Source organism: Rhinichthys klamathensis, unplaced genomic scaffold (genome assembly GCF_029890125.1).
Source record: "Rhinichthys klamathensis goyatoka isolate OS25496 unplaced genomic scaffold, OSU_Roscu_1.1 h1tg000177l_1, whole genome shotgun sequence".
In the NCBI taxonomy this organism is placed as follows: domain Eukaryota; kingdom Metazoa; phylum Chordata; class Actinopteri; order Cypriniformes; family Leuciscidae; genus Rhinichthys; species Rhinichthys klamathensis.
The window spans coordinates 985406-1012558 of record NW_026606706.1 but is presented as its reverse complement, the minus strand read 5'-3'; the positions used below and the strand labels follow the sequence as shown (position 1 = coordinate 1012558).

At 37.2% G+C, this 27153-nt stretch overlaps 3 protein-coding genes across 3 annotated transcripts; 1 reads left to right on the top strand and 2 right to left on the bottom strand.

Annotated features, from left to right (window-relative positions):
- Positions 1–4330: 4330 nt before the first annotated feature.
- Positions 4331–9923, bottom strand: LOC130094439 (ankyrin repeat and SOCS box protein 5-like). The gene is made up of 7 exons (XM_056260728.1): positions 9536–9923; positions 8580–8659; positions 8232–8339; positions 7973–8123; positions 7752–7886; positions 4695–4880; positions 4331–4595 (listed from the first exon to the last, which is right to left on the bottom strand). The coding sequence occupies exons 1-7, from the start codon at positions 9630–9632 to the stop codon at positions 4471–4473; spliced, it is 882 nt and encodes a 293-aa protein (XP_056116703.1). The 5' UTR covers positions 9633–9923; the 3' UTR covers positions 4331–4470.
- A 1054-nt stretch (positions 9924–10977) lies between these two features.
- On the bottom strand, positions 10978–17507 carry LOC130094427 (phosphatidylinositol N-acetylglucosaminyltransferase subunit A-like). The gene is made up of 7 exons (XM_056260706.1): positions 17342–17507; positions 16773–17077; positions 14225–14657; positions 13701–13833; positions 13476–13608; positions 12990–13196; positions 10978–11653 (listed from the first exon to the last, which is right to left on the bottom strand). Exons 2-7 carry the CDS (start codon positions 17052–17054, stop codon positions 11396–11398), a joined length of 1446 nt encoding a protein of 481 aa, XP_056116681.1. The 5' UTR covers positions 17055–17077; positions 17342–17507; the 3' UTR covers positions 10978–11395.
- A 541-nt stretch (positions 17508–18048) lies between these two features.
- Positions 18049–21160, top strand: si:dkey-18p12.4 (SPRY_PRY_C-I_1 domain-containing protein). Its single transcript, XM_056260631.1, has 11 exons — positions 18049–18152; positions 18441–18547; positions 18662–18706; positions 18791–18904; positions 18981–19121; positions 19366–19470; positions 19577–19711; positions 20019–20082; positions 20216–20239; positions 20396–20422; positions 20538–21160. Exons 1-11 carry the CDS (start codon positions 18134–18136, stop codon positions 21062–21064), a joined length of 1308 nt encoding a protein of 435 aa, XP_056116606.1. The 5' UTR covers positions 18049–18133; the 3' UTR covers positions 21065–21160.
- Positions 21161–27153: the final 5993 nt, after the last annotated feature.

Genomic DNA, 27153 nt, shown 5'->3' with positions numbered 1-27153 from the left:
TTCACTCGCGGAGCGCTGTCTCCCTTTCTGTTCACCTGAGAGAACCTGCCAAAGCCTCTCCACTGCTTGTTTGGGTGGGTTATTTGCTGGCTGACCAACATCCCACCCCTCCTGTGATCATGGTTTGACTGTAGGCCTATTTGTATTCAGAGGCAGTGAGCAACGGACTTTCAAAAAAAAAAAAAAAAAAACCTCTGCGTTAACGCGCGATAAAAAATTTGTCGGCATTAATTAATAAATGCGTTAACGCGATAATAACGCGTTAACTTGCCCAGCACTAATTATTTTACACAATTTGTTACTCAAAGAGCTTTGTGTAAAGAACACAAAGGGAAACAACTTCTGTTTATCACCAGATGAACATGGTACATCTCCAAATCACCATGCATGGGAACAAACTTATAAAAGTAGTAGATGTAAAGGAAATGTTGTTTTCAGCCCTCCATACATTTTCAGATTGCATATGAAGTATGGACTAATGGACTAATGACATGCAATGTAATTAAATATAATGATGTTGTTCTCTCCAGCTGTGCCCCGTTGAATCTTTAATGCATGCCTCTTCTTTAAACACATACACACAAATCAATACAAAATGTCACTTATGGATAGTCAATTGTTAGTGTTAAAGTCCTTCAGTAGAATGATATGTGCAGTACATCTCAGTCAATCATATGAGAGCACAATATATTGAGGTATATTGTCTGAACATGACAGATTTTGGTCCTGCTAACTATGAAGTCATCCCACATTCTCTTTTTTCAAGACCAGTGCACATTAAAATTAGAAAAAGGCCTTAAAAATTTAATGAGTTTGCTTTCAGTCTTTTTTATGAATTTTATTTAGTTTTTATGATCCTGCTGCCACTAACGTCACTGTCTATATAGCGAATTATGTTAATATTTCTATCTTTTAGTGAAGATAATAATACATTTTCTGTGTGACCAGTATGTATCAGTCACTCTTTTACAAAAATTATGATTTTACAGTGATTTTGTATGGGTGGAATTGTGCCTCAAATACACAAACCGTGTCCACACAGCCAACTTTGTTTTGTTTAGTTTTTTTTGTTTTGTTGTGATGGTTGAAATTTGTTGCAAGAGCCATCTGTGAAAGGAATTCCAAAGAAAAACAGAAATGCAAATTCTCACAACTGCAAATTCTTTAATATCTTCATTGTTTCTTCTAGACTACAATATTAACACTCTGAAACCTCTACTAGTCTCTGGTGGAATGAGCTGCCAACCTCCACCTGATCTGCTGAGACATCACAACTGAAGACATGTCTCTTCTTTAGGCACTTAACCAGGGCTGGCATCTTAAGAGTGAGAATTATGGATTTTTCGGGGAGATGGGGGTGTTTATAAAAAATAAAAATAAAAAACTGTGTATTGTGATTGTCAAAACATTTGGTAACTGAACATAATTTCATTACCAACAACATGTTACACGGTACAATGACTGGTACTGTGTTTTTATTAGGGCTGGGTTTTGACACACATTTCATGATTTGATTCATAAACTTGCAATTCGACTTGAATCTCACTTCAATGTTGATTCGATAAATATCAGCTACAGTACATGGATAGGGAAAAAAGATTCTCAACTAATGCTGTAAACTATTCAGGTCAGGGAACCCTGTCTGCTGGTACATAAAATTAACAACTTATGTATACAATTATAAGGAAGTTTTTTATAATAAAAACATTATAAGAGTGAAAATATAATGAATATGTAATATAGTGCATTTATTTAGCAAAATGCTCCTCTCTCTCACGCGCAAATGTTCCCCTGGCCAGTCAAACTGATTTGCTGTTCCTCAGCTGCCTTTTATCTTGATTATGCCTCACTCGGGTATAAATAGCTAAAGCTTCTGAAAACAGAAGTGATTTACTGTATGTTGTTGCTCATAGTACACAAAAGACATACCACGCCTTAAACCATTACCTACCGGCATGTGACATAAGGCTGACACGCTTAGAGGCATTTTATCCATCACTGCTTTTGTCACCTCCGTAAATAATTAGGGCTTAAATCTGCGTGTATAACTTGCACTCTTCCACTCATGTGAGTAGGCACTTAGTTCAGTACACCAGCAGGAAGTCTGTTCTGGTTCTCAGTGTGATTACCACTGTAACAGCAATAAAAAAAAGACAGATAATACTTAACAACAACATACAGTAGGCTACTAGTGGGCCGGTTTTGCATTCATGATGTCATAATAGCCCTGGACAGCTTTCCGCTTGGTATCATACTAAAGGATAAACACGGTGCACTGGCATGTGCTAAAAGCTGTAATCATGTGGAATAGCATCTTATAGATCACCTTACAGAAATCCTCACTGTGCACGATTATATCCCCCCTCTCTCTCTCTCATATAGCCTATAGGCAATATAGAGGAAAGGTCGGCAAGTTGATTTCTATAATGCATAAATTGCTTAATTGAGCACTGGTTTTGTATGTTGGATTCAAACAACTACTTTAAAACTAAATTAGGTAAATTAGATAATTTCATTTTGTAAATTATATCCTACGTAAATATAAATAGCCTACCATCATATATTTTTTTTAAATGGTCAAATGGACACAATAGAGCCACAATGGAACACATTAAGATATTGTGTCCCTAGGACTTTAAGGCATGCATGAAATTCACTTTCAAAAATAAACACCCCAATTAATTTTCACTGTGGTAAAAAGTAGGACAACTAGCCTCATGTAATATGTGACTGATATGTGATGAGATGTTCAGCGTAGCCTACAATGAACACCACCGATTAGATTGTAGTGGCACTTTTGAACTTTAACAAAAAATATCCTACACAAATTTGAAAACGACTTCAGGCTGGCTCGAAAAACAATTACAAAAACGCTCTGCTGCATTGCACCTGTTCAAACACCTGGTGAGACGACATTATATGTGCAACACAACAGCGTTAAAACTGGCTTGTTTGTCAAGGGATATCTTCTGATTATGACTTTTGCGGGGTTTAGAATGTTTTAAGATGATGTAACCGATATATAAAGAAGATATCCTGTTAAACATGAGAGAATGGGAGCATTGAAGTTCCTGCGTCCATCTCACCTTAAAGCTGCGTTATTCCCTCAACCCGCATACATGAAACACACCAGGATATAAACTGTTGTCCTACCTGCCGCAGCATTCGTACATGAATATCCTGTGAACTGCAGTGCTGTTACATGGTCAAGTCAAGATCAGTTTTGTAGTGGTGTGTTCATTGCAGCCCGAGCTCCGAGCGCGAGGCAAACCCCCCCACGCACCCTCCGCTGGAGATGTTCATAGCGTGGGCGGAGTTTGCGCTTCCACGGATTCCCCGTGACCGTGTACACACACACACACGCAGTCTTTTACGTGTCTGCATCATAGGACTGCCATATACTCTCCCAAACTGTTTGCAACTGAGACTAGAGAGGGAACATCCTCAACATATTAGTCAGACAGACAGACAGACAGACAGACAGACAGATAGATAGATAGATAGATAGATAGATAGATAGATAGATAGATAGATAGATAGATAGATAGATAGATAGATAGATAGATAGATAGATAGATAGATAGATAGATAGATAGATAGAAAGATAGAAAGATAGATAGATAGATAGATAGATAGATAGATAGATAGATAGATAGATAGATAGATAGATAGATAGATAGATAGATAGATAGATAGATAGATAGATAGATAGATAGATAGATAGATAGATAGATAGATAGATAGATAGATAGATAGATAGACAGACAGACAGACAGACAGACAGACAGACAGACAGACAGACAGACAGACAGACAGACAGACAGACAGACAGACAGACAGACAGACAGACAGACAGACAGATAGATAGATAGATAGATAGATAGATAGATAGATAGATAGATAGATAGATAGATAGATAGATAATGTTCATTCATGTTTTTTTATCTGGGTTTTACTTTAATGGATTTTTTTATCTGGGTTTTACTTTAATGGATATCGTATTTTGTAATTAGCCTACTATGTTTGGCACAATTTGTTGTTTTGTAGGCTACTTATATTGTATATAAAAAAAATCATAGATAGGCTGGGCTACGTAAAAATATAGATTCTTAAAGCCCAATCTACCCTATAAAATTATGAGGGGAAAATAATATTAGGCTATCTTATGTTACAAAGCTGCCATCTACTGGATAGTTAGTTAATTCTCGTTCGTAAAGAGTGTGAATGTGCAATTGTAGACTGTGTGTGTGTGTGTGTGTGTGTGTGTGTGTGTGTGTGTGTGTGTGTGTGTGTGTGTGTGTGTGTGTCAAACAAATGAATAGCCTGTGAATGTATAACAATATTTATTACAAAAAGCAAAGATTAAGTAGCTACATTTATACAAAGATTATTTACAAATAAAAATGTGCACATAATGTTACTAAAAGAGAAAGATTATGGAAGAGTGTTTGGATAATATTTATGTGTGTTTTAATGATAGAGAAGATAATTGTGCAGGATAAGTGGTAAGCAAAGCAACTTAGTTTTGTTTAGTCCTTTTTGTCCCAGTGAACGTCGAATAGACCATCTGCACAGTTGAGAAAGAGAGCAAGGACCTGCAGAACCGATCACAAGCCAGAATCAGTATCGCAACATGCATTAAAACAGCATAATAGTAATGGGGCATGCTGAGTGTTTAATTTGTGTTTATTTACCTGCAATCTGCAAGAGATGTTTGATACTCTGATCTGTAGTCAATTCCAGAGGTTTCTTTCCCTCTGAGTTCCTTGATGTCCAATCAGCTCCATGCTTCAACAGTAGCTCCACCTCCTTTGCTCCGCCCACTCTGGTTGCAGCATGTAAAGGTGTGTCAAGACCCCGCCCACATTGCACATCAGCGCCTGGAGAGAGACAAGGAGCACTTTACTGTAATGCACACTGCACAGTGATTAGCAGTGGTGCTATTGTTGACTATAACTAAAACTAGGCTACTTAAAATCATTTATGGTAATTGAAATAAAGCTAAAATAAATTGTATTAATATAATATAATATTAAAATTATATATACATATTAGGGAAACACTTTATAATAAGTTTCATTACTTAACATTAGTTAACTACCTTAGCTAACATGAAATAAGAATGAACAATACTTATTCAGTATTTATTAATCTCAGTTAATATTAATTTCAACATTTATTAACACATTATTAAAATCAAAGGTTGTATTTGTTAATATTAGTTAATGCACTGTGAACTAACATGAACAAACAATGAACAGCTGGAGTTTTATTAACTAATATTAACAAAGATTAATAAATACTGTAACAAATGTATTGCCCGTTGTTAGTTCATGTTAGTTAATACATTAACTAATGTTAACTAATGAACCTTATTGTAAAGTGTTACCAATATTAGATTAAAAACTTAATGTTTATTTTTAAACCACAATTTTTAAACCACAACTCTCTCTAATGTCAGAATGTTTATTTTTAAACCACAACTTCAATGGCTGCTTCTTTTACCGATATATTTAACAATATCTTTTGCATTTCTAATCCAAACAACGTCAAACTCGGCACTGCACTTACTCGTGCCCGTAGCAAGACAACTGTCAAGTTTGAAATCCATTGGACTAACGGTTTGAGATATTCGATTAACAGACAGACAGACAGACACACACACAGACACACAGACAGACGTTCCTGTAATTTATAGATAGATATAGCTTTTAACACACACACACACACATAGTTTTTCTTCATTTTATTTCATTAATTATTTGTCTTATTTATTTCTAACTTTCATTTAGAAATAAATAAGACAAATAATTAATGAAATAAAATGAAGAAAAACTATGTGTGTGTGTGTGTGTGTGTGTTAAAAGCTATATCTATCTATAAATTACAGGAACGTCTGTCTGTGTGTCTGTGTGTGTGTCTGTCTGTCTGTCTGTTAATCGAATATCTCAAACCGTTAGTCCAATGGATTTCAAACTTGACAGTTGTCTTGCTACGGGCACGAGTAAGTGCAGTGCCGAGTTTGACGTTGTTTGGATTAGAAATGCAAACGATATTGTTAAATATATCGGTAAAAGAAGCACACATTGGCTTTTGCCACTCTAGCCGCTGGCCACTCTGGCTCACACTGCACACTGAGTGGCCACTCCCCCTCCACACTGCACACTGAGTGGCCACTCCCCCTCCACACTGCACACTGAGTGGCCACTCCCCCTCCACACTGCACACTGAGTGGCCACTCCCTCTCTCACACTGCACACTGAGTGGCCACTCCCCCTCTCACACTGCACACTGAGTGGCCACTCCCCCTCTCACACTGCACACTGAGTGGCCACTCCCCCTCTCACACTGCACACTGAGTGGCCACTCCCCCTCCACACTGCACACTGAGTGGCCACTCCCCCTCCACACTGCACACTGAGTGGCCACTCCCCCTCCACACTGCACACTGAGTGGCCACTCCCCCTCTCACACTGCACACTGAGTGGCCACTCCCCCTCTCACACTGCACACTGAGTGGCCACTCCCCAAAATAAACATTCTGACATTAGAGGGTTGTGGTTTAAAAATATCTGAATATTATATTTTATTCACGGCCATCATTTGTAGTAGCCTATTCACCAACTGTTTGCTCAAGCGTAGCATTTTCTTGGAGTTCACTGTGTAGCTGCTCCAGCCAAGGTCTGAACCTCCCCTGAATTGCCGCGCTTATTCATTTTGTGGATGTTAACTGAATCTGTAAGTCAGCTACACTGTTTAATTCTGAATATTATATTTTATTCTGGTGCGCTTAACGTTATCATTTTCTCAGAGTTTAGGCACCTGTGTAATAGTAGCCTAGGCTATTCAGCAACTCAAACATACCAAACCAACAATTACTAAAAACAGATTTTGCACGGGCATTGCACTAGTAATAACAAACACAACAAACATGTAGCAAACGCGCTATGCAAATAAACTTGATGTGCCTTACTTTGCCTATGAAGCACAAACTGTGTGAAAATGTAATGTTTGGAGAGATACAAACTGAAACCTATGAGATAAAACATTTCTGTACAAATGCACAGACCAGTCATTTTTAATTTGCCAACAATTGACTTGTTGGAAGATCATTAATGATCTCATATACAGTGTTTTTCTACTGTACCACATTAAAGGATGGGATTATAGGGATTAAAAGTGGACAAAAGGTGGTTAACGTTAATTTCATTGTGTTAGTCGCTTTGGAATGTAAATTGAGCAGGTTTCAGAGATTAAAATTTTTCAATTTTATTATATTCCGGAAAATACGGTACTTGAAATTTATGTATACACTCTTCTATGCAAGTGTAGATTTTCTCTAGTATACTAAAATTTAAACTAAAATTAAAGTGAACACTGAAGATATAAATTACAAATAATGAGTATTAAATATTTAATACATTTTATTACAAAATATTATAACTGTATAAAACCAAAATAACCCTGCTAATTAGTGGGAACAAATAATTATATATTGTATTTAAACTGTATGTATTTATACATGTATGATTTAGCTTGGATTAGATTTGGCATTTTCTCTAATTGATTACGTGCTATTTAATCTATTTAGTTGTAACTAAACAAAAAAAAAGAGACAATACATGATCCAGATAGGATATTTTTGTTACTGTACTACAGTAATGTGCATGTGAGAATCATCTTTGAGATAACACAAAATAAAACAAAAATGTATTTATTAACCCATGAAGGGTGGCGTGTGTGATTCTGACCTGAGATCAGCAGGCTTTGAACACAGTCTGTGCTCTTGGATTCACATGCACAGTACAGCGGTGTTCCTATGCTGGGCAACTCCATGTCCACATTCACACCATGAGACAGCAGCAGTTCAACACATGCTGTGTGACCTAAAACATGTACACACAGACATCCGGTTTACTGAAATCCCAATGTTTACAGTTCTCTGTAAATCCACAAGAATCATCACATATACCTCTCTTTGCTGCTTCATGAAGAGGTGAGCTCAGCAGATGAGCCGGATGGTGGACAGAGCTGTACATCAGAATGAGGCTGACGAGAGTGGGGTTTCCACTCCAGCATGCATTGAAGAGAGGAGTGGCTCCATCAAAGGAGACGGCATTCGCCTGAATGCATACATATTGCAGCCATTAATGCATGTTAATGCAGAGAAAAAGAGAAAAATAAAGGCATAAATATTGCAAATAAAGAGAAAGTTAGGCCTATATACATACATCAGCGCCATGTTCCAGAAGTTGTTTAGCACAGGTAAAATGGCCTCCAACACATGCTTCATGCAGTGGTGTGATTCCATCTAATGTAGCCATGCCCACATTGTATCCCTATAAAAATGCAAACATGGACAATTAATTTCCTTCATTCATAATAACCGTTTGTTTTAATACATAGTCTTCTGTCCTTAAACCTCAATATGTAATAGTGGCCCCAGACCAGTCGGGCTGGTTTGTATTATCTAGTCCAATGACATTCATACTTATTTCAGTGTGGATTAAGTGTCCAAATACTTTTTGTGAACTCTTATTTAGCTATCCAGTTTGAGTAAGTGTTCCTCCCATTAGTACCTGTGAAAGGAGTCTTCGCAGTGGCAGCAATCTTCCTTGCAAAGCAGCATCGTGTAGAGGTGTTCTGTCATCCCAGGAACCTAACAAAGCAGAAACATACATAGATATTTAAATGAGGATGTGCCATATCACATTTGTTGTTTTGATATTTAAACAATAATCAGTGTTACAAGAAACACTACTTAATCTTAAAGGCATGTAATCCGATTACTTTTTTCAAGTAATTAGTAAAGTAAATCAGGAATGAGATGCAGAGGCGTAGTTATTGCAGTTAAATGTGAGCATACATTTACTCATCTCACTTGCACAAAAACAGATTCAGTATTCCTCTAAATGAACAAAAACAGTGAAATGCAAACACAGAGTTGTTTTTTAGAGACAGAAAAATGGGTGAACAGGGATTAGAAAATGACCCAGGGCCAGATACAAAAATTTGAAAGACAGATGTGTTATAGATGTTTTGAGCATGTGCACAGCTCACTGAGCCACAACTCTGACCTCAAAGAGGTCAAATTAGCAAATATCCAGGGAAAGTATCCTTCAAGTATAGACAATTAAACCCACACTCAATCCCTTATTTTTGAATAAGTTTATCTCTTAAAAGCAATTTAAACAAACTATTCAAAACCAGTCCTGCTGTAAAGTCAGATTGGGTTATCTTCTAGACCATCATTCCAAGCCAAAGTCAATTTCCTTTTTCTATGTCCATATAATTGCAAAATGTAATGGTCTGGATTGCTGACTTGATGCTATATAGTATGCTACTATCATACATGTTTCATGGTCCAATGGTGACAAATTGGTTGATATAAATTTAGGTATTTTAGTTAGTGTAATAAAATTGTAAAACAAATTGTGAAAACAGAACAAGCTTGGTTCTTGTTGTAAACGTGTTTGACCACTGAAAACATTCAAGAAGAGTGAGAGAATAACAGAGGTAGAGGAGGAAAACTCACCTGCCATTAGTGTATTACACACTTGTCCTCCATATATGTGAAACCTGTGATCCCATGGCTTACTCCAGACGCTCACTTCAGCATGAACCACAGCCATCTCCAAACTTCACAAGAAGACAACTCAGAGACCTCGCAGGAAGAGAACAATTGTGATAGTGGTGGACAGAGAAACTCTTCAGAGGAGTTTATATGGCCTTCAGAGAAACAAGAACCCCCCTTGGCAAGAATGCACCTCCCACCGTTATCAGTGATATGTGCTTACACCCCCATCTCCCCAAACTCCTGAGGTGAGCATCCCCCACATAAACAATCTCCTCAAAATGAGTCGAAGGGCCAGAGGAGATAAAACATTAGATGCAAAAACATGCCACAGCAAGCACCTTTAATCAGCTTCAGAGAACAAATGAAAGTCAGTATGTAAAGACAATATGTCCCTATAAAAAGTAACTAAGTAAAACTGATCTACAACCTCAAAATAAATATGATTTTTTATACACAGCAAGAGAAATAGCTAAAACTTGAAAAAAGAAAATTAACCATGAACCAAAGCCAATGTAACTGCAAATGTAATTGGTGATACAGTATCTGCCTCTCCAGCAAAACATGATTTGCATCCAGTGTTATGCAGAAACAGGATCGCTCTAGCTGGATAGAGCGGCTATTGAATGTGCATGTGTGTGAAAGCAGTCAGAAAGGGCGATAAGTGTTTGTTAACGACTTCTGGATTTAGCCTTGAATGGTTGAGGGTGTGTTTTATCAGCCCTGTTTGGGTATTAGCATAAGATTCCTGATCCAGAGAGACCCTGACGGTTATCTACAACAAAAACAACTTTATGTAAACATAACATGCCTCATTTATCCTCAACAGTCACACATTTAAAGTAAAATTTCATATATTGACTTAATTTAATGTATATTCTTTAGTTTGAATTTTAAATTCAACTTCTGATATTTTAAGTAAATTCTTCCAATTATTTTGTGTTGTGTGGACAAAATTCGAAAAGCACCAACAAATACTCATGTCAAAGCTGAAGCAGTAAAAAAAAAGAATGTATACAGTACTTATTGCATGTTAATAAAATTTATTGTAGATTGTGTCAACAATTGTGAAAAAATTCAAGTTAACACCACTTTCAGGTAGTATAAACGTTTGTGCGTTATAACTATGATCATCATACTCACAGAGAAGGTCAATATAAAATAGGTGTAACATAAAAGAAAGCAAGTATGAAAAGTGAAGTATAGTGCCTTAAAATGAGTGTGCTGCATGTGAAGTCAAAAGAAAATGGGGTGTTTGGGTTTAAAATAAATACGTTCATGTTACTATCCAACGTTAGCCAATAAAAAGCAGCAATAGAAGTCAAAACCAGCTTACAGAAAAAGAAGTACCGTCAGATTAAAGAAGCGATATGATTCATAGCTCCACTAAAGCTCAAAAACTGTTTCTCATTAAACATTTTAGTTCAGTTCATATATACCAGTTTGAACTCACACCTCAAGCATACAGATATGCTGTGAGATGAATGTAAAGGTGATACAGAAAAAGCTGCCCCTGTTTGTCATTTATTTATCTTGAATCCAGATTTTTAAAGGTGTTTGTGCAACCATTTCAGCAAGCTTAGATTATTATCTGATGGGGGTTCATTGTGCAAAAGCAGGCGCTGGGCTCTGGGATTGGCTGAGGATAGCTCTTAAAAGCTTTCTCTACACCTGAGGTCACAGTTTTATACAGGAATGTAAACGGGTACAGTCAGTACATGTTTTGATGTACCGTAGTACATTGGTACTACAATTCAGTTCATTACCTACATCCGTCCCCTCCAAAATAACCTTGTAAAGTCATGTTAGATCATTAGTCACTCAGGACACAGCCGGGTTTGGTGTTTTACTTGTTTTCTTACTAACGTGCTGCCCCAAGCGGCTGTGGGGGCCTGATGAGTCTACAGCAACATCAATTAGATGATCTGGGCGGAGCCACTGCAGGAAAAGCAGGAAGAGGAAGGTAATAACAGCAACAAAGGAGAAAATGGAGCCTGCCACGGCACCACAGTGAGAGCGCAGTCTCTGCAGTCGCGCAGACAATGGCAAAACGGGCTCCCTGCACACCCGATTGTACACCTGAAACAAACACAGAAAGAGTGGGAGAATTATACAATGACTACAATTTAGAACATTTGGGTCAGTGAGATTTTTTTTATAAAAATTAATTGGGGGTTTTTTAGCAAGGAGGCATTATTCATCAAAAAGTGACAGACATCTTGGCAGTGACAGTTATCTTGGATGTATGTTAGATTGTAATTTATCTGGAGTAGGTCAGGCCCAAAAGGTAATCACCAAAGTTAATCAGAGAGTTCGGTTTTTGGCCAGAATATCAAAGTTTTTGGATGAAAAAACAAAGCTAGTTTTGGCAAGAGCTTTAATTCAGCCTTATTTTGATTATGCGTGTGGCGCATGGTACAATGGTCTCACAGGGAACCTGAAACATAGGCTTCAGACGTCTCAAAATAAATTAATAAGGCTAATTTTAGACCTCCCCATAAGAACTCATCTGGAATGTTCCCACTTTGAAAGGGTGGGATGGTTGAAAGTTGAGGATCGAGTGTCTCAGATGCAGCTGGGTATGGTACATAAAATTGTTTATGGAGATGTTCCCAAATATTTTAGAAATTATTTTAATAGAGTAAACGAAGTTCACAGGTACTCCACTAGGGGTAGCTCAACCGATTTTGTACCCCTCCAGATTTAATACAAATCTGGGCAAACAGTCTTTTCTTTATGCTGGAACTACCCTTTGGAATCGGTTACCTGGTACAAGTAAGAAGTATAGGTAGTTTTAAACAGGGTTTGAAAGTATGGTTTAGGTGCCAATTGTAGTTATTATAATACCATAGTCTATTTTTATGATCATTTTTTCTGTATAATATGTATGAATTTGTTTAATGTATGATGAATGATTGATGTGTGATTTGCTGCCACTTGTCCTCTTCCGCTGCCTTTATAAGGGACCACAATGGAAATAAGTCTTCGGGCTTTATTGTGTTATCCCTGACTACTTATGTATTTTATTTTAATGTATGACACAGTTTCATATTTTTATATTTAAGTGGTCAAATAAAATCAATCAATCAATCAACAAAAAAAGCATCACGATTATTACAATGATTTCTGGGTGATCAGGATCATGTGACATTGAAGACTGGACTAAATGGCAACTGAAAAATCAGCATTACCACCATAGAAATAAATTACATTTTAAAATACAATAAAATAGAAAACAGCTATTTTAAATTTGATTCATATTTCACAATATTAGCTTTGGTGAGCATAAGATACTTTCAAAATAATAAGAAATCTTACTGACTCCAAACTTTTGAATGGTTGTGTACAATAATAATAATTACACAATAATAAACAACAAATAATGATTAAATTCGAGCATGTTCTTAAAACTTACCTTTTCTGTGCGCTCTGCAACATTTCTCCAAGTGTACAGGGTTCGGACCTTGCGGTGGATGGCGGCAGGAGACGCCTCATTTCCTGTGCGTATTCTTGCAATTACAGTTTCCAAGCCATCGCAAAGTGACTGAACTGATGGTTCACACAGAGTCACCAACTCATCAGGCAGGACTTCAGGTATACCTCCAACACGAGTGCTCACCACCTACACACACAATAAACCAGTTAATTGTAGCATTAAAAAGTATACTGTATCCATCTTATATGTGGGGCAGTTGTGGCCTAATGGTTAGAGAGTCAGACTGGACTGAGTATAGGTTACCACACTTGGCCTTCACGTCATGTCACTAACATATATCGTCCATACTATGAACATACTCACACAATATACTTTTGAACATGAAATGTCATTTGCAACCCATTTTACTTGCATAATGTTACTTCACTCATACATATTCATAGAAAAAAAAAAAAAAAAACATACTTGCAAACCACAGCTGGCTCCCTCCACTATGGCCATACAGAAGGCCTCAGTGAGAGAAGTATTGAGAAAGACATGACCTTGAACAAGAACATCCCTCACATCCTTATGATCCAGAGCTCCCAGCAGACGAACCCTTAATATACACAGGAAAAATAAAGGTAAGTAAAGAAATTATACACATACTTACATCTAGAGATCATTGCTCAGGCCTACTGGCTTTCTTACCTGTCATGAAGCTGATATTTCTCTCGAACCTCTTCCAATACGATTCTTTTGGGTCCTTCTCCACCAATCAGAAAGCAGAGATCTAGATGCTTTCCACACAGTTCAGGAATGATTCCACTTAGTAAATCAATCCCTGAAAAACAACAGATTGTATTATGAGCATATTAATTTCTGACTTGAAATTCATTCAGATATTTTAAGGGGACATAAAGTCAAAACTGTCCTGATATCACATTGAATAAAAAGTCTCTTTGATATAATACAATTCTTGAAAATAACATCTTATTAAGCAGCTTTACATAAAAATTAAGTAGCTTTACATTTTACTTTTATATTATTTTATATAATATGAATAAAAAATTTGAAATTATTATTATGGGAAAAAAACATTATGAATATATAACATTAATTAAAATACTGATTGAATGATTTTAGAGTCATTAAATTAACACTTTTTTATGAAAATGCTTTGCAATACATTATATTATTTTGCAATACAAATAAAAACACCATGTTTTCCTCACCTTTCCTGTAAACCAGTCGACTGATGACCACAATGGTGATCTTGCTGTTGTCACGACGACAGGGGTCAGGGGTGAAGTCAGTGGGGTCAACAGCATTAGGGATGACAGAGACAATCTCAGGGTCCAGGGTGGCCCGCAGTACAGTGTTCTCTTTACTAGTGTACGACACACACACGATGTGATTCGTGTCACACAGAGAGACAGTCAGCAGCTTATTGGTCAGTACAGAGCTCAGGTCCGCGAATCCAAAGAGAGAGTGGTCTGTGAATACAGTGTTCAGCCCCATAGTCTTTGCGTGAAACAGAGCATCATGGGCCATCGCAGAGAAGGAGCTGTGGGCGTGCACGATTGTGATGCGCTCACGCACAAACACACATCGGAGTAGCGGCAAACTGTGAAAGCAGGTGGTGGCTGTGGACTGATTATACATGACCTGAAAGGAAGGGATGTGAGTGAGAAGTTTGATATGTACACTGCCGGTCAAAAGTTTGGAATAATTAAGATGTTTTTATGTTTTTGAAAGAAGTCTTTTATGCTCACGAAGGCTACCATTCATTTGATCAAATATACAGTGAAAACAGTAATATAGTCAAATTTATATAACTTTCTATTTTAATATATTTTCAAATTCATTCTTGTGATGGAATTTTTAGCATCATTACTCCAGTCTTCAGTATCACATGATCCTTTAAAAATCACTAATGTGCTGATTTGGTGCTCAGTTATTATTAATTATTATTGGTGCTCAATTATTAATAATGGTTATTATTACTATCAATGTTGAAAACAGTTTTTGCTGGCTAATATTTTTTGTAAAAACCATAATACATTTTCTTCAGTATTCTTTGATGAATAGGTTCAATAAACTGCATTTATTTGAAATAAAATCTTTTGTAACATTATAAATGCCTGTCACTTTTGATCAATTTAATCTTTCTTTTTGTTTGTACTTACACCAGACTTTTGAATGGTAGTTTATCACGGTTTTTACAAAAATATGAAGCACTAAGCAGCACAATTGTTTTCAACCTTATTTATAATAATGAATGTTTCTTGAGCACCAAATCAGCATATAAGAATGATTTCTGAAGGATCCATCATAGGAATAAATTATTATAATTATTAATTATTTTAATATACACTCACCTAAAGGATTATTAGGAACACCTGTTCAATTTCTCATTAATGCAATTATCTAATCAACCAATTACATGGCAGTTGCTTCAATGCATTTAGGGGTGTGGTCCTGGTCAAGACAATCTCCTGAACTCCAAACTGAATGTCAGAATGGGAAAGAAAGGTGATTTAAGCAATTTTGAGCGTGGCATGGTTTTTGGTGCCAGACGGGCCGGTCTGAGTATTTCACAATCTGCTCAGTTACTGGGATTTTCACGCACAACCATTTCTAGGGTTTACACAGAATGGTGTGAAAAGGGAAAAACATCCAGTATGCGGCAGTCCTGTGGGCGAAAATGCCTTGTTGATGCTAGAGGTCAGAGGAGAATGGGCCGACTGATTCAAGCTGATAGGAGAGCAACTTTGACTGAAATAACCACTCGTTACAACCGAGGTATGCAGCAAAGCATTTGTGAAGCCACAACACGCACAACCTTGAGGCCTTGAGGCGGATGGGCTACAACAGCAGAAAACCCCACCGGGTAACACTCATCACCACTACAAATAGAAAAAAAAAGAGGCTACAATTTGCAAGAGCTCACCAAAATTGGACAGTTGAAGACTGGAAAAATGTTGCCTGGTCTGATGAGTCTCGATTTCTGTTGAGACACTCAGATGGTAGAGTCAGAATTTGGTGTAAACAGAATGAGAACATGGATCCATCATGCCTTGTTACCACTGTGCAGGCTGGTGGTGGTGGTGTAATGGTGTGGGGGATGTTTTCTTGGCACACTTTAGGCCCTTTAGTGCCAATTGGGCATCGTTTAAATGCCACGGCCTACCTGAGCATTGTTTCTGACCATGTCCATCCCTTTATGGCCACCATGTACCCATCCTCTGATGGCTACTTCCAGCAGGATAATGCACCATGTCACAAAGCTCGAATCATTTCAAATTGGTTTCTTGAACATGACAATGAGTTCACTGTACTAAAATGGCCCCCACAGTCACCAGATCTCAACCCAATAGAGCATCTTTGGGATGTGGTGGAACGGGAGCTTCGTGCCCTGGATGTGCATCCCACAAATCTCCATCAACTGCAATATGCTATCCTATCAATATGGGCCAATTTTTCTAAAGAATGCTTTCAGCACCTTGTTGAATCAATGCCACGTAGAATTAAGGCAGTTCTGAAGGCGAAAGGGGGTCAAACACAGTATTAGTATGGTGTTCCTAATAATCCTTTAGGTGAGTGTGTATATTCAAAAAGATGAGTTATTTATTTTACTGTATTTTTGGTCAAATAAACAGAGCCTTGGTGAGTATAAAAGACTTTATCACAAACATTTTTAAAATTTTATTATTCCAAACTTTTTGCCAGCAGTGTGTGATATGACCCTTTTAAACTAATGCAATATGTTGTAAAACAAACCTGGAGTGGTAGGTAATACACCTTCAGTCCGTTGGTCAGGTAGCGAATCCCACGGCGGTCTCCATACGCATGCGTTGCTATCACAACCTTATGGCCCTTCTCTATGAGGCACTGTGAGAGCTGGTAGATGTGACTCTCCACACCACCCATGTTTGGGTAGAAGAAGTCTGACACCATACATATCCTGTGCTTCACGCCCGGCTCATGATCAGAGGAGTGTGTGTCCAGGGATAGAGGTGGTGTTTTAGGTGCATGAGAGTGACCTCTCCTCCTGTTGCCCATGGTGTTGTGAAATCCTCAGTGCTCTCTCTGCCATACAAAAGTAGAGATGTACACATGTAAGTTACTTCTGCACAACACAGTTACACAAGCTATATTCCAGTATATTGTGGCTGAACGTCACTACAACAACACTGCAAGACTTGCATTGATTTAATAGACGAAAAGCTAATAGTCAGACAGCCAGATAGATGAATTAAAGAGTCTTGAGTAACACGGATTTATGTACATTAACATTACGTTACATTTACATAAATTTAAATTAACTAAAGAGACACTAAAACACTCACCCAGTCAATCACTGGCTGATAAAAAATGAAACTGAATCCTGAACAAATGAACAAAGACTGATTTAAGATGTGTGCTCGATCTTGTTACATCTTTATCACGTTTTAAATCCATCGTTAATTCATAAAAAATGAAAAGGTTTCAATTGTGTTTCCCTGGAATAAAATACAAGCAGAGAATGCTTTTATACAAGTGAAACAGTACACCATCACGTCTATTTCCGTGATGTTTGGATTCTTTTCTTCGTGGTGTAAAATGAAATGATGCGACGGTAGGTGCTGCCCTCTAGAGGACACAGTACGTTTACAGGAAACAGTTCGATTTCAGTAAGACTAATAAACAATAATATATTTTTTCCCATTCTTTTCTTTATTACTTCTGTTAACTTGGCCAGCAGTGAGTGGCATGTGACATTAAATTAATGTAAGTGTGTTTGTATGGCAGATATGTTGCAATTTGTTCTTGCAAAATAAGAACCCCATATGTTTTCAAATCCTAACTCCCCTGCACCAAAAAAGGACAAAAAGCACCACTAAATGGTCGATTCCAAGCAGTTTAAAGCCATAACCTATTCTCTGCTTGAAACAGAATGTCCCCTTTTTTGTTTGGAACTATGAGGTTGAACTGACCAAAGTCACTGCCTGCACAAAAACAAACTGGTTTCACTTTTGTTTCGACAGGGCGGGGTCTAGTATAAATATGCTGTACAAAAACAACAACCCTTCTTTCGACTGCAGTGACAGTCAATGATGTGTTCACATAGAGCTCTTATTGGATTACTCTTTACATGAGATATGGCATTTGCAGCAGCTGGTATGCTTTCTTTTTTTCTTTTTACATTCATATCTTATATAGTGCTAGAGAAATAAAAATCTCCACTATTTTCTCAGACATTCTTTTGTATGGCAGAATTTGGAATAGTGCAACACATATTCAAAAGTATTCATATTAATGGGTGACATCTTTCTTAACATCACTCATACAGCATGTTTCACTCTGAGTTGTTTGTAATTAATAACTTTACCACAATGCGCCAACAGCGTTAATGTTTCATTTCCTGTTGCCGTTACTAAATTCATTGGCTGTCTATATATGTTGCAGCTGGAGTTGCCTTTAGTGATGTTAGTCTCATGAAGCCAAACATAAAGAAGAATGAAAGAGCTTCTGCATCATTCCCAGGTATCAGGCCAGATCTGAGTGCTGCTGAGGTATATGTCACAAACATCTTCTACATAGACAGTTTATTTTTTATTTTAAACAGTACCAAAAAAAACTTCCATGGTGAATTAATTGTTTGGGCATGTCCCTGTTTTTCCTGATAGAATGTTGTTAAAATATTCAAACAATTTGGGAAGGACTGTTACCAGGTAAACATATGCATGTAATATAAAGTATAATTAATGATCTTTAAGCCACTAGTATTTGCTTAATATCTAAAAATCTCTCTGCAGCGGTTCAACTTCAAAATACCAGCCACTGAAAGCATACAGCAAAAAGACAACTCACTTGATGAGTCAAGGGACATTATCAGAAACCTAGCATCTGAACTGGACAGAGTGGTACAGGTAAATATTTGACATTATTATATGAATTTAATATGAGTTTAACAGAAGTTTCAAATGATCTGCATTATGCCCACAGTCAAAGATGTTCTACTTGATGACTCAAAAGTTTAAAAATAAAGGAACTAAAAAAGAAGAGCCGGATGAACAGCAATATTATATTCTGCAATGGGCTGAAGATCTCGAGAACACACAGACAAAACAACTGGACAAGCAAGAGGTTTGGATTCACTTTTTATGAGTGTTTAGTTTCATGTCCTAACCAGGATGCCATAAACTGATATGCGATAAGCAATAAAAATATATCTCTTCCAGTTTCGAGATTTTGTGTTATAACCATCCTGGAGCAAAGTGATGACAAGATAACAGTGGTACAGGGAAAATTATGAATTAACCCTAACTAACATCAGACATTATTTTACCACAGTTGTCAATATATTTGTTTACTCTTCTGTTTGCTGTAGATACAACATACCTGTTCAGAGCAGTTGTCGAACAGTGAAATTAAATTTAACAAAGCAAAAAAAATCTTGTCTGACTGGTCTTGGGAACTGAAAGACATGGAACAGGTTTGTCACCTGCATGTTTACAGAGATCAGAGGGATAAGACGTTTCGGTCACGCACAAGATTAAATCAGATATCTCAAATATCTTTCTGCCTCTTTCTAAATATAGAACTCAATATTTCCAAAGAGGGAATGTGAAGAAACACTGAGGGATCTCCACAAAGAATGGAAACAGGGAGAGTCCAGCATACTCCCAGTAATGGACTGGATAATATGGACTGTACTACAGTCAGGAAGCTCTGAGGTAAAGATGAAAAAGAAAATTGGTCATGTAAAGAAATCAAGTATTGCTATTTAACTGAGACAGTAGTCCATGGCTTTTCAATATTTTTTTGCAACTGAACATCTAAATGCATGAGATTTCAACTGATGTTCTAAACTTTCAATAAATGTAATGAACATTTTATGACTCGTTTTTATACTTGGAGAATCATGTTTTTGTCATTTTTTTAATCATATTTTGTATATTATTTATCACGTCAATCACATTTTAATCAAAATGAATGTCAAATCTTAAAGAGTATTTATGGTTTTATTGTTTTGTATGGAAGGATTCAAACCACAGACAGTGGGTGAAGAGAAAACAGAGCAAAACGCAAAACGCCAAAAATGCAGGTGAAGATTACTTTAGTCTTTTTCACAGAGATTTTACCATCTACCATGTTGGTAGAAAAAATGTCTCAGAGAATGATAAATTGCATATATGGTTATGTCAATGTGTTTCCTTGTTTTCTTTTTTCCCTCATAGTTGGATTATGCATTCCTAACCCAGGTATTTTCATTAGACTCATTGACTTTCATAAAATCATAGCTTCACTTTTAATTACACTTTAAATTTTTGAAGAAAAAAAAAACAACCAAAAAAAAAAACTTTTGTGTTGATGTTCAATTTGTCAGGTTTAATCCAATGTTACTTTTATTTTCGCAGTTTGGAACTGGATTACAAAATCAACAGGTAAAGCTCAACTGATATATAGCTTTTATAAGGGATATAGATTTATAAGGGATGTAAATTCACTATACAAAGTTTAATTTCAATACTTCAATATCTTATCATTTTGTTCTTGAAGCTGTTGTAATTCTGGATCCAAACACAGCCAACCCAGATCTCCTAGTCTCTAAAGATGGAAAATCTTTGAGGGCAAAAGAATATGGTCTCAACAACTGGAAAGAGTTCCAACGGAAGCGTTCTAAATTTGATGCCTGGACTTGTGTCCAAGCTAAAGAGGGTTATAATACAGGTAGGCATTACTGGGAGGTAAATGTGAAGAAGAAACATGAGTGGCGGGTGGGAGTTGTGAAGGAATCAGCTCCTCGTAGTGGCTATGTGACCATGAACACAAAAACAGGGTACTGGAATCTGCATCTGCGGGTGGGTACTTTGATGGCTTTGACTGAACCAGTCATCAAACTCAACCTACCAACTCCCTCTAAGATAGGAGTTTATCTGGACATAGAGGAGGGCCACGTCTCCTTCTATGATGCTGAGAAAAGAAGACATATTTACACATTTAACACAGACTTTAGTGAGACAGAAAACATTTACCCAATGTTTGGCACCATTGAGACAGACAGAGCATTGGTGATTTCATCATAAAATGTACTTCATGTAGTTTAAAGGTGGGGTGTGTGATTTTCTTTTTTGACCATTTTTTTCAAAATCACTTGAAATCCTATTCCTAACCTACTTACAGCCACTGAGTTAGAAGCACTGAAATGAAAATTAAGCAATAAGCAATTCTGTGGAACGGGCAGGACTCGAAACTCCAGCCAATCATTTCCAAGACCACCTAGAATCATTGGACAGTCAGTGCGTCAATCAAACGGTCGTACCATCCCCCCCTCCCCCATCCCCCTTGTGCGCGTGTCCCCTTCGTGCGCATACTCAAAGCTTGTGACCCAGTCACAGTAAGTGCAAGTCGCCCCGGTACAGAGAGAGAGAGAGTAATCTCGCAATCTCGCAATCTTGCAATCTCGCGCATCTGAGTTTTGCAGATGCATGATTGCGTGTCCATGTTCTTCGAATGGGTGGAGTCAGGGCCAGCGTTGGAGGAAAGAAGGTAGGACCTTTTGAGTTGTGTATTTTCAAAATCTGCCGGCCGTTTTGCAAATCCCATACCCTACCTTTAATACATACCTCATGGTCCTTCCTTCTCTTGTTAAGTTTAAAGTCAAATTTTAAAAAGAATGCACACGTTTGTTGTATAGCCTGTGCTTTGTTGTATACTGTATGTATGCTTTATATGCACACTCTCATGTCATTCTTCTGTTTGTTCTTTAAAGAAGTTCTACTTGTTTCTGGTAGTACCTCTATCATGTGTTTTTGTAAATAAATAAATACTAATAATAGTCATCTACTACCGCTTCTTAAACTGTACAGGGCAGGTCCTAGATTAGGCTTTCTTCTGTGCAACTTAATGCGTTTCACAGAAATATTTACATCAGAAATATTAAATATTAGTCTGCCACCAGCCTGTTTTATTTAGATGTGCTGAGTTGAATCTGTGTGGTGCTGCGCTAGGCAGTCACAACTTTTCTTTTAGACAGTAAGCTCCGTTTTGGACACGGGATGGTCATTGCAAATACTGTAATTATGCCAATCGGCTGAGGGTGGGTACAGATGATGGTGAAATTAAATTTTACTGAAACTGCAATCATAGCCGCGACCCGCAAGAATGAGACAGATGATTGACAGGATGATAGCGGAGGCAATTAAAGGGGCAAGATAACTTCTGTTAAAAAAAAGTGTTTAATATAAGTGACTTTGTCTTTGTTTTATTGTTTTCAATAAAATAATAATGAACAGTTGACCACAAACTGAGCCTTTGTTTTAAAGGGAAATTTCCAAATATCTTTTATTTATTTTTTATAGTGCTGGGCAACGATTAAAAAATTTAATCGCGATTAATCGCATGATTTTCTTGCGATTAATCGCGATTAATCGCATTGTTACGCGCAAAATTGAATAATGAATTCTAGTAGTGTATTGCGCACTTTTGATTTAAATGTACTGCTACAAAAGTGCAATAACATGTGGTTTGCAAAAACTTTAAACAAATAAGGTGCTTTTACACCAGCAGTATTCCCTTTACACAGTATCAATAAAATATTTCTTGTAAATCTCAACTTAAACATTAATGTAATCAAATCAAATATTTAAACAAAGCTATTTGCCACTGCCAGGGCATTACCTTTTATCTAGCTTGTTAAAACGAGTCCAGTTTTCTTTTCTTTTTTTTTCTGAACAGGTATCTTGTATCAGGGAGCAGCAAACAGTCTATGTAGTCAAAGGGTCATGATCACTACTACAGATATAAGTCGACCAACGTTACTTCTCTGATAGCAGCTTAGGTTTGGTCATGGCATGCCATGGTTTCCCACGTAAGATTACATTAAACAGAGGTAAAGCCCAATTTATACTTCTGCATCGAACTCACGCCGTAGCTGTGTAGCGCGCGTACCCTGACGTGCATCTCTCCAGAAATGTAACGTCAATTCTACGCGTACCGCAAGCGCTGTGATAGCTAGAACCGCTCCCCGGGTTTCACACTCTCCCTCATGTGTAATTGCGCGTCAACGCGGACAACGACGCAGATATAATATAAATGAAAACCAACGCGTTGTCTATAGCGTAGAGGCTCCGGCGTAAGTCCGACGCAGAAGTATAAATCAGCCTTAGAGTGAGGTGAAGTGGTCGAGCACAGGTGCAGCGACAAGCGGGTGCGTTCCTGTGAAACTGTTGCAGTCATGCTCGCCTCACGCACGCGCCCGCGCGTTGCCGAAGTTGAATTGTCTAACTTTTTTGTACACGACGCGCAGCACAAATCATTGGAAGAGAGACTGATCCTCGGCTCGCTGTTTGTGAGTTTCCAGAATCTAAATAGTTATCAGGACATCAACAGGAGGGAATTCACATGGCAGAGCATCCCCGCTAAACTAAACGCAGGCCTATCAGGTAAAGTTATGTATAATTTTAATTTAAGTTAAAAAGGCGCAGCTGCGCACAGAAGCCGGTGCCATGGTTACTATCCATAGAGCGCCTGTCATTCACTCGCGGAGCGCTGTCTCCCTTTCTGTTCACCTGAGAGAACCTGCCAAAGCCTCTCCACTGCTTGTTTGGGTGGGTTATTTGCTGGCTGACCAACATCCCACCCCTCCTGTGATCATGGTTTGACTGTAGGCCTATTTGTATTCAGAGGCAGTGAGCAACGGACTTTCAAAAAAAAAAAAAAAAAAACCTCTGCGTTAACGCGCGATAAAAAATTTGTCGGCATTAATTAATAAATGCGTTAACGCGATAATAACGCGTTAACTTGCCCAGCACTAATTTTTTATAATATGGGTATTTTGGGTCACCCGTCTTATTAATAGTATATTTGGTAATAAAAAGTTGTTGTATTTTTTAATTGTGTTTTCATTAAAAATACAGGCCTATCATAACAACTTATAAAGATCAAAATCTACAGAAGACATTAACATTTTGATGTTAGACTATGTAGACATAGATGTTTGACATTTTGAACAATTTAAATTGAGTTGGGCCAACTCAATTTTGGTATTTTTTAATTCTAAATATTAATTATTGAGTTGGGCCAACTCAATTTTGGAAAATTTTAGTTCTAAATATTAATTATTGAGTTTGGCCAACTTAATTTTTTGAAAATTTTAGTTCTAAATATTAATTATTGAGTTTGGCCAACTTAATTTTGGAAAATTTTAATTGAGTTGGGCCAACTCAATTTTGGAAAATTTTAGTTCTAAATATTAATTATTGAGTTGGGCCAACTCAATTTTGGAAAATTTTAATTATAAATATTAATTATTTAGTTGGGCCAACTTAAATTTGAACAATTTAAATTGAGTTGGGCTAACTCAATTTTGGTATTTTTTTTTAATTCTAAATATTAATTATTGAGTTGGGCCAACTTAATTTTGGACAATTTAAATTCTAAATATTAATTATTGAGATGGGCAACTTAATTTTGGAGAATTTAAATTCTAAATATTAATTATTGAGATGGGCCAACTTCATTTTGGAAAATTTAAATTGAGTTGGGCTAACTCAATTTTAGAACATTTAAATTCTAAATATTAATTATTGAGTTGGGCCAACTTAATTTTGAAGAATTTAAATTCTAATGTTTAATTATATAGTTGGGCAACTTAATTTAAATCAGTTGGGTCAACTTAATTTTGGAAAATTTAGTAATTCTTTCCATTTTGCCTGTTTAAATTTCCATCTTACACATTGATTAATATTTTTACTTTTGTACTGTATTTTGAATTTCAAATATTACTGGCCAATGATCACTGCCCATATTATCTTCATGCTGTACACCAGCTAATGCTGCTGACATTATTGTAAGATCTAAACATGATGTGCTACCTCTTATTATATCCATTCTTGTTGGTTCCCCATCATCCAAACAAACCAGTTGATGTTCTTCTATTCTTCTATTATGTCCCCGCTATTATCAGTGTTTCTACTGCCCCATAAACCATTATGTACAATACAATCCCCACACATAATAATTTTGCCCTGTGCGTCACCCATCACCTCTTTTAAAATAGTGTAGCGAATTAGCTCAAAAAAGGAATATAATAAATAATTAATCATACTGGTTATGATCAATTATTACCTACATATTTTAAATCGCCCAAAAAGGGGATACATACATAGCATGTATTTGTCTGCAGAAGGCTATATATATGGATAATTAACTACAACGAATTATAATCAATTATGAATATATAGACAGGCTATACATTTTCAGAATAACCTTTTACATTAATTTCATATCGAATAATCTGTTCATCCACCGAACCGACAGTACGATCTTCTTGTCAACTCTCAAGGAAGTTTATTCTTCTGTTCTGGTCATGAAAGCAAATTTGCTGGAAATTCAGGCTAAGTCTATAAAAATAGCTAAGGCTAAGGCTATAAAAATGAATGAGCACAAGACGAAAACGTAAGGCAAGACAAGACTAAGACAAGACCAAGAATTAAGGCGTAAGAAGTAAGATGTAAGATAGTGATGAGCCATCATCCTTGACGGAGTTTGGAGGTGTTTCTGTTTAACCTCTGCCATACCACTAAAGTGACAATGGGGCAAATTTGATGCAGACTCATTGGCGCTAGGCCTGTAAATTTACATGAATGAGACTAATAGGTTAAAAGCTTTCTGAAAAAGTTTGACATGAATCGTGATTTCGTCCAGACACTACAATAGTATTACTTTAGTATTAAATAGTATTTATTTACATGGATTATAAAAATGTATAATTCTGATTTCATTCATTCGCATTATTTATTCTGCATTACTGTTTTTTATTTTATATACTCTTTTATATACGTAATACTTTTCTTACATGCAGCACATCCTCCACCTCTGCCATTTTCCCTATCTTTCCTACATATCCATTGATCTTAAATTCCAAGGAGCTGTTTCCAAATTCCAAATTCTTGCCCATTAGCTATTAAGCTCCAGGCATTCCAATGTAGTAGGAAACACATAGTGTTATGTATTATTACTCTGAGTCAGCCTCCTCTCCGACCTCTACAGAGCTCCCTTCGCTTCGCCTCGACCTATCGGCGGCGCCTTGGCTCCTCCTACCCTCGGCGCCACCTGAGATCCTCGGCCTTGCAGGTCCACCAGGCCCCCTCGTCCCAACGGCTTCACCTCGGTCAACCATCACCATTCCTGCTCTGCGTACTTATGAGCCATTCCCAGCAGCCCTTCGCCAGCTCCTCGATCTCCTTCAAAGCCCCCACCCTCACTCCCTTCCTCCCTCATCTAAGGCTCGAGGTCGCTCCTTCTGGGAGGGGAAGTTATGCCACGAACATTCAGTTATTTTGATCTGGGTTTTATTTCCATATTCTCCTTTTAGTTTCCTGCCACTTATTAGTTATTAATTAACAATCACAGGTGTTTGTCATTTATTTCCCTCCTTTGCTTGGTATTTCAGTTGCAGTCTTTTCAGTGTTCATTTGTCCGGTCACGTTTACGCATGGGTTGGGTTTGTGTATCTTGGTTTGTATTACCTTCTGAGTGGATTATTAAAGACATTTATACCTGATCTTCCTCTTCATCGTGTTTCCTGCAACCGTTGGTGACACAGTAGGCTACATTATCTTTGCAAATCATCAAGTTTACAATAGGGTAGACTGGGTACAGTTGAGACATAGGTACAGTTGAGACACCTTAAATAACTTGCGGCGGCAGCCAGCACAAGTTGTGATTTTTGCTGTGCACATGCGTATTAGTGTCCTCTTTGATCGTGGGAAATTTGATCAATGGACGCATCTCCGCTCCGAAGATATCGGCAAAAGTTTTTTTTTTAAGGTAAGACGTTCACTTCACCATGCACACTCCACAATGAATAGCTTATTATCCTTTTGTGACTGTTAAACGTAACTGGTATAATCACAAACGTTATTCTGTGCCCTAAAAACGGGCATATTTCATGGGATTGTTTCAGGCATGGTCATTGCAAAATCTAGAGAAATGCGCGAGGTGGCCATCAGGGTACAGTTGAGACACACTGTCTTAACTGTACCCGCGATAGAGTTCTATTAGGAAACACACTGTTTAGTTGTTCAGTGTTATGATAACAGGTTAAATGTCATAATTAGCCAGCATAAGCTGCAAATGAAATAAAAATTTGGTATTTGTGATAATTAAACTG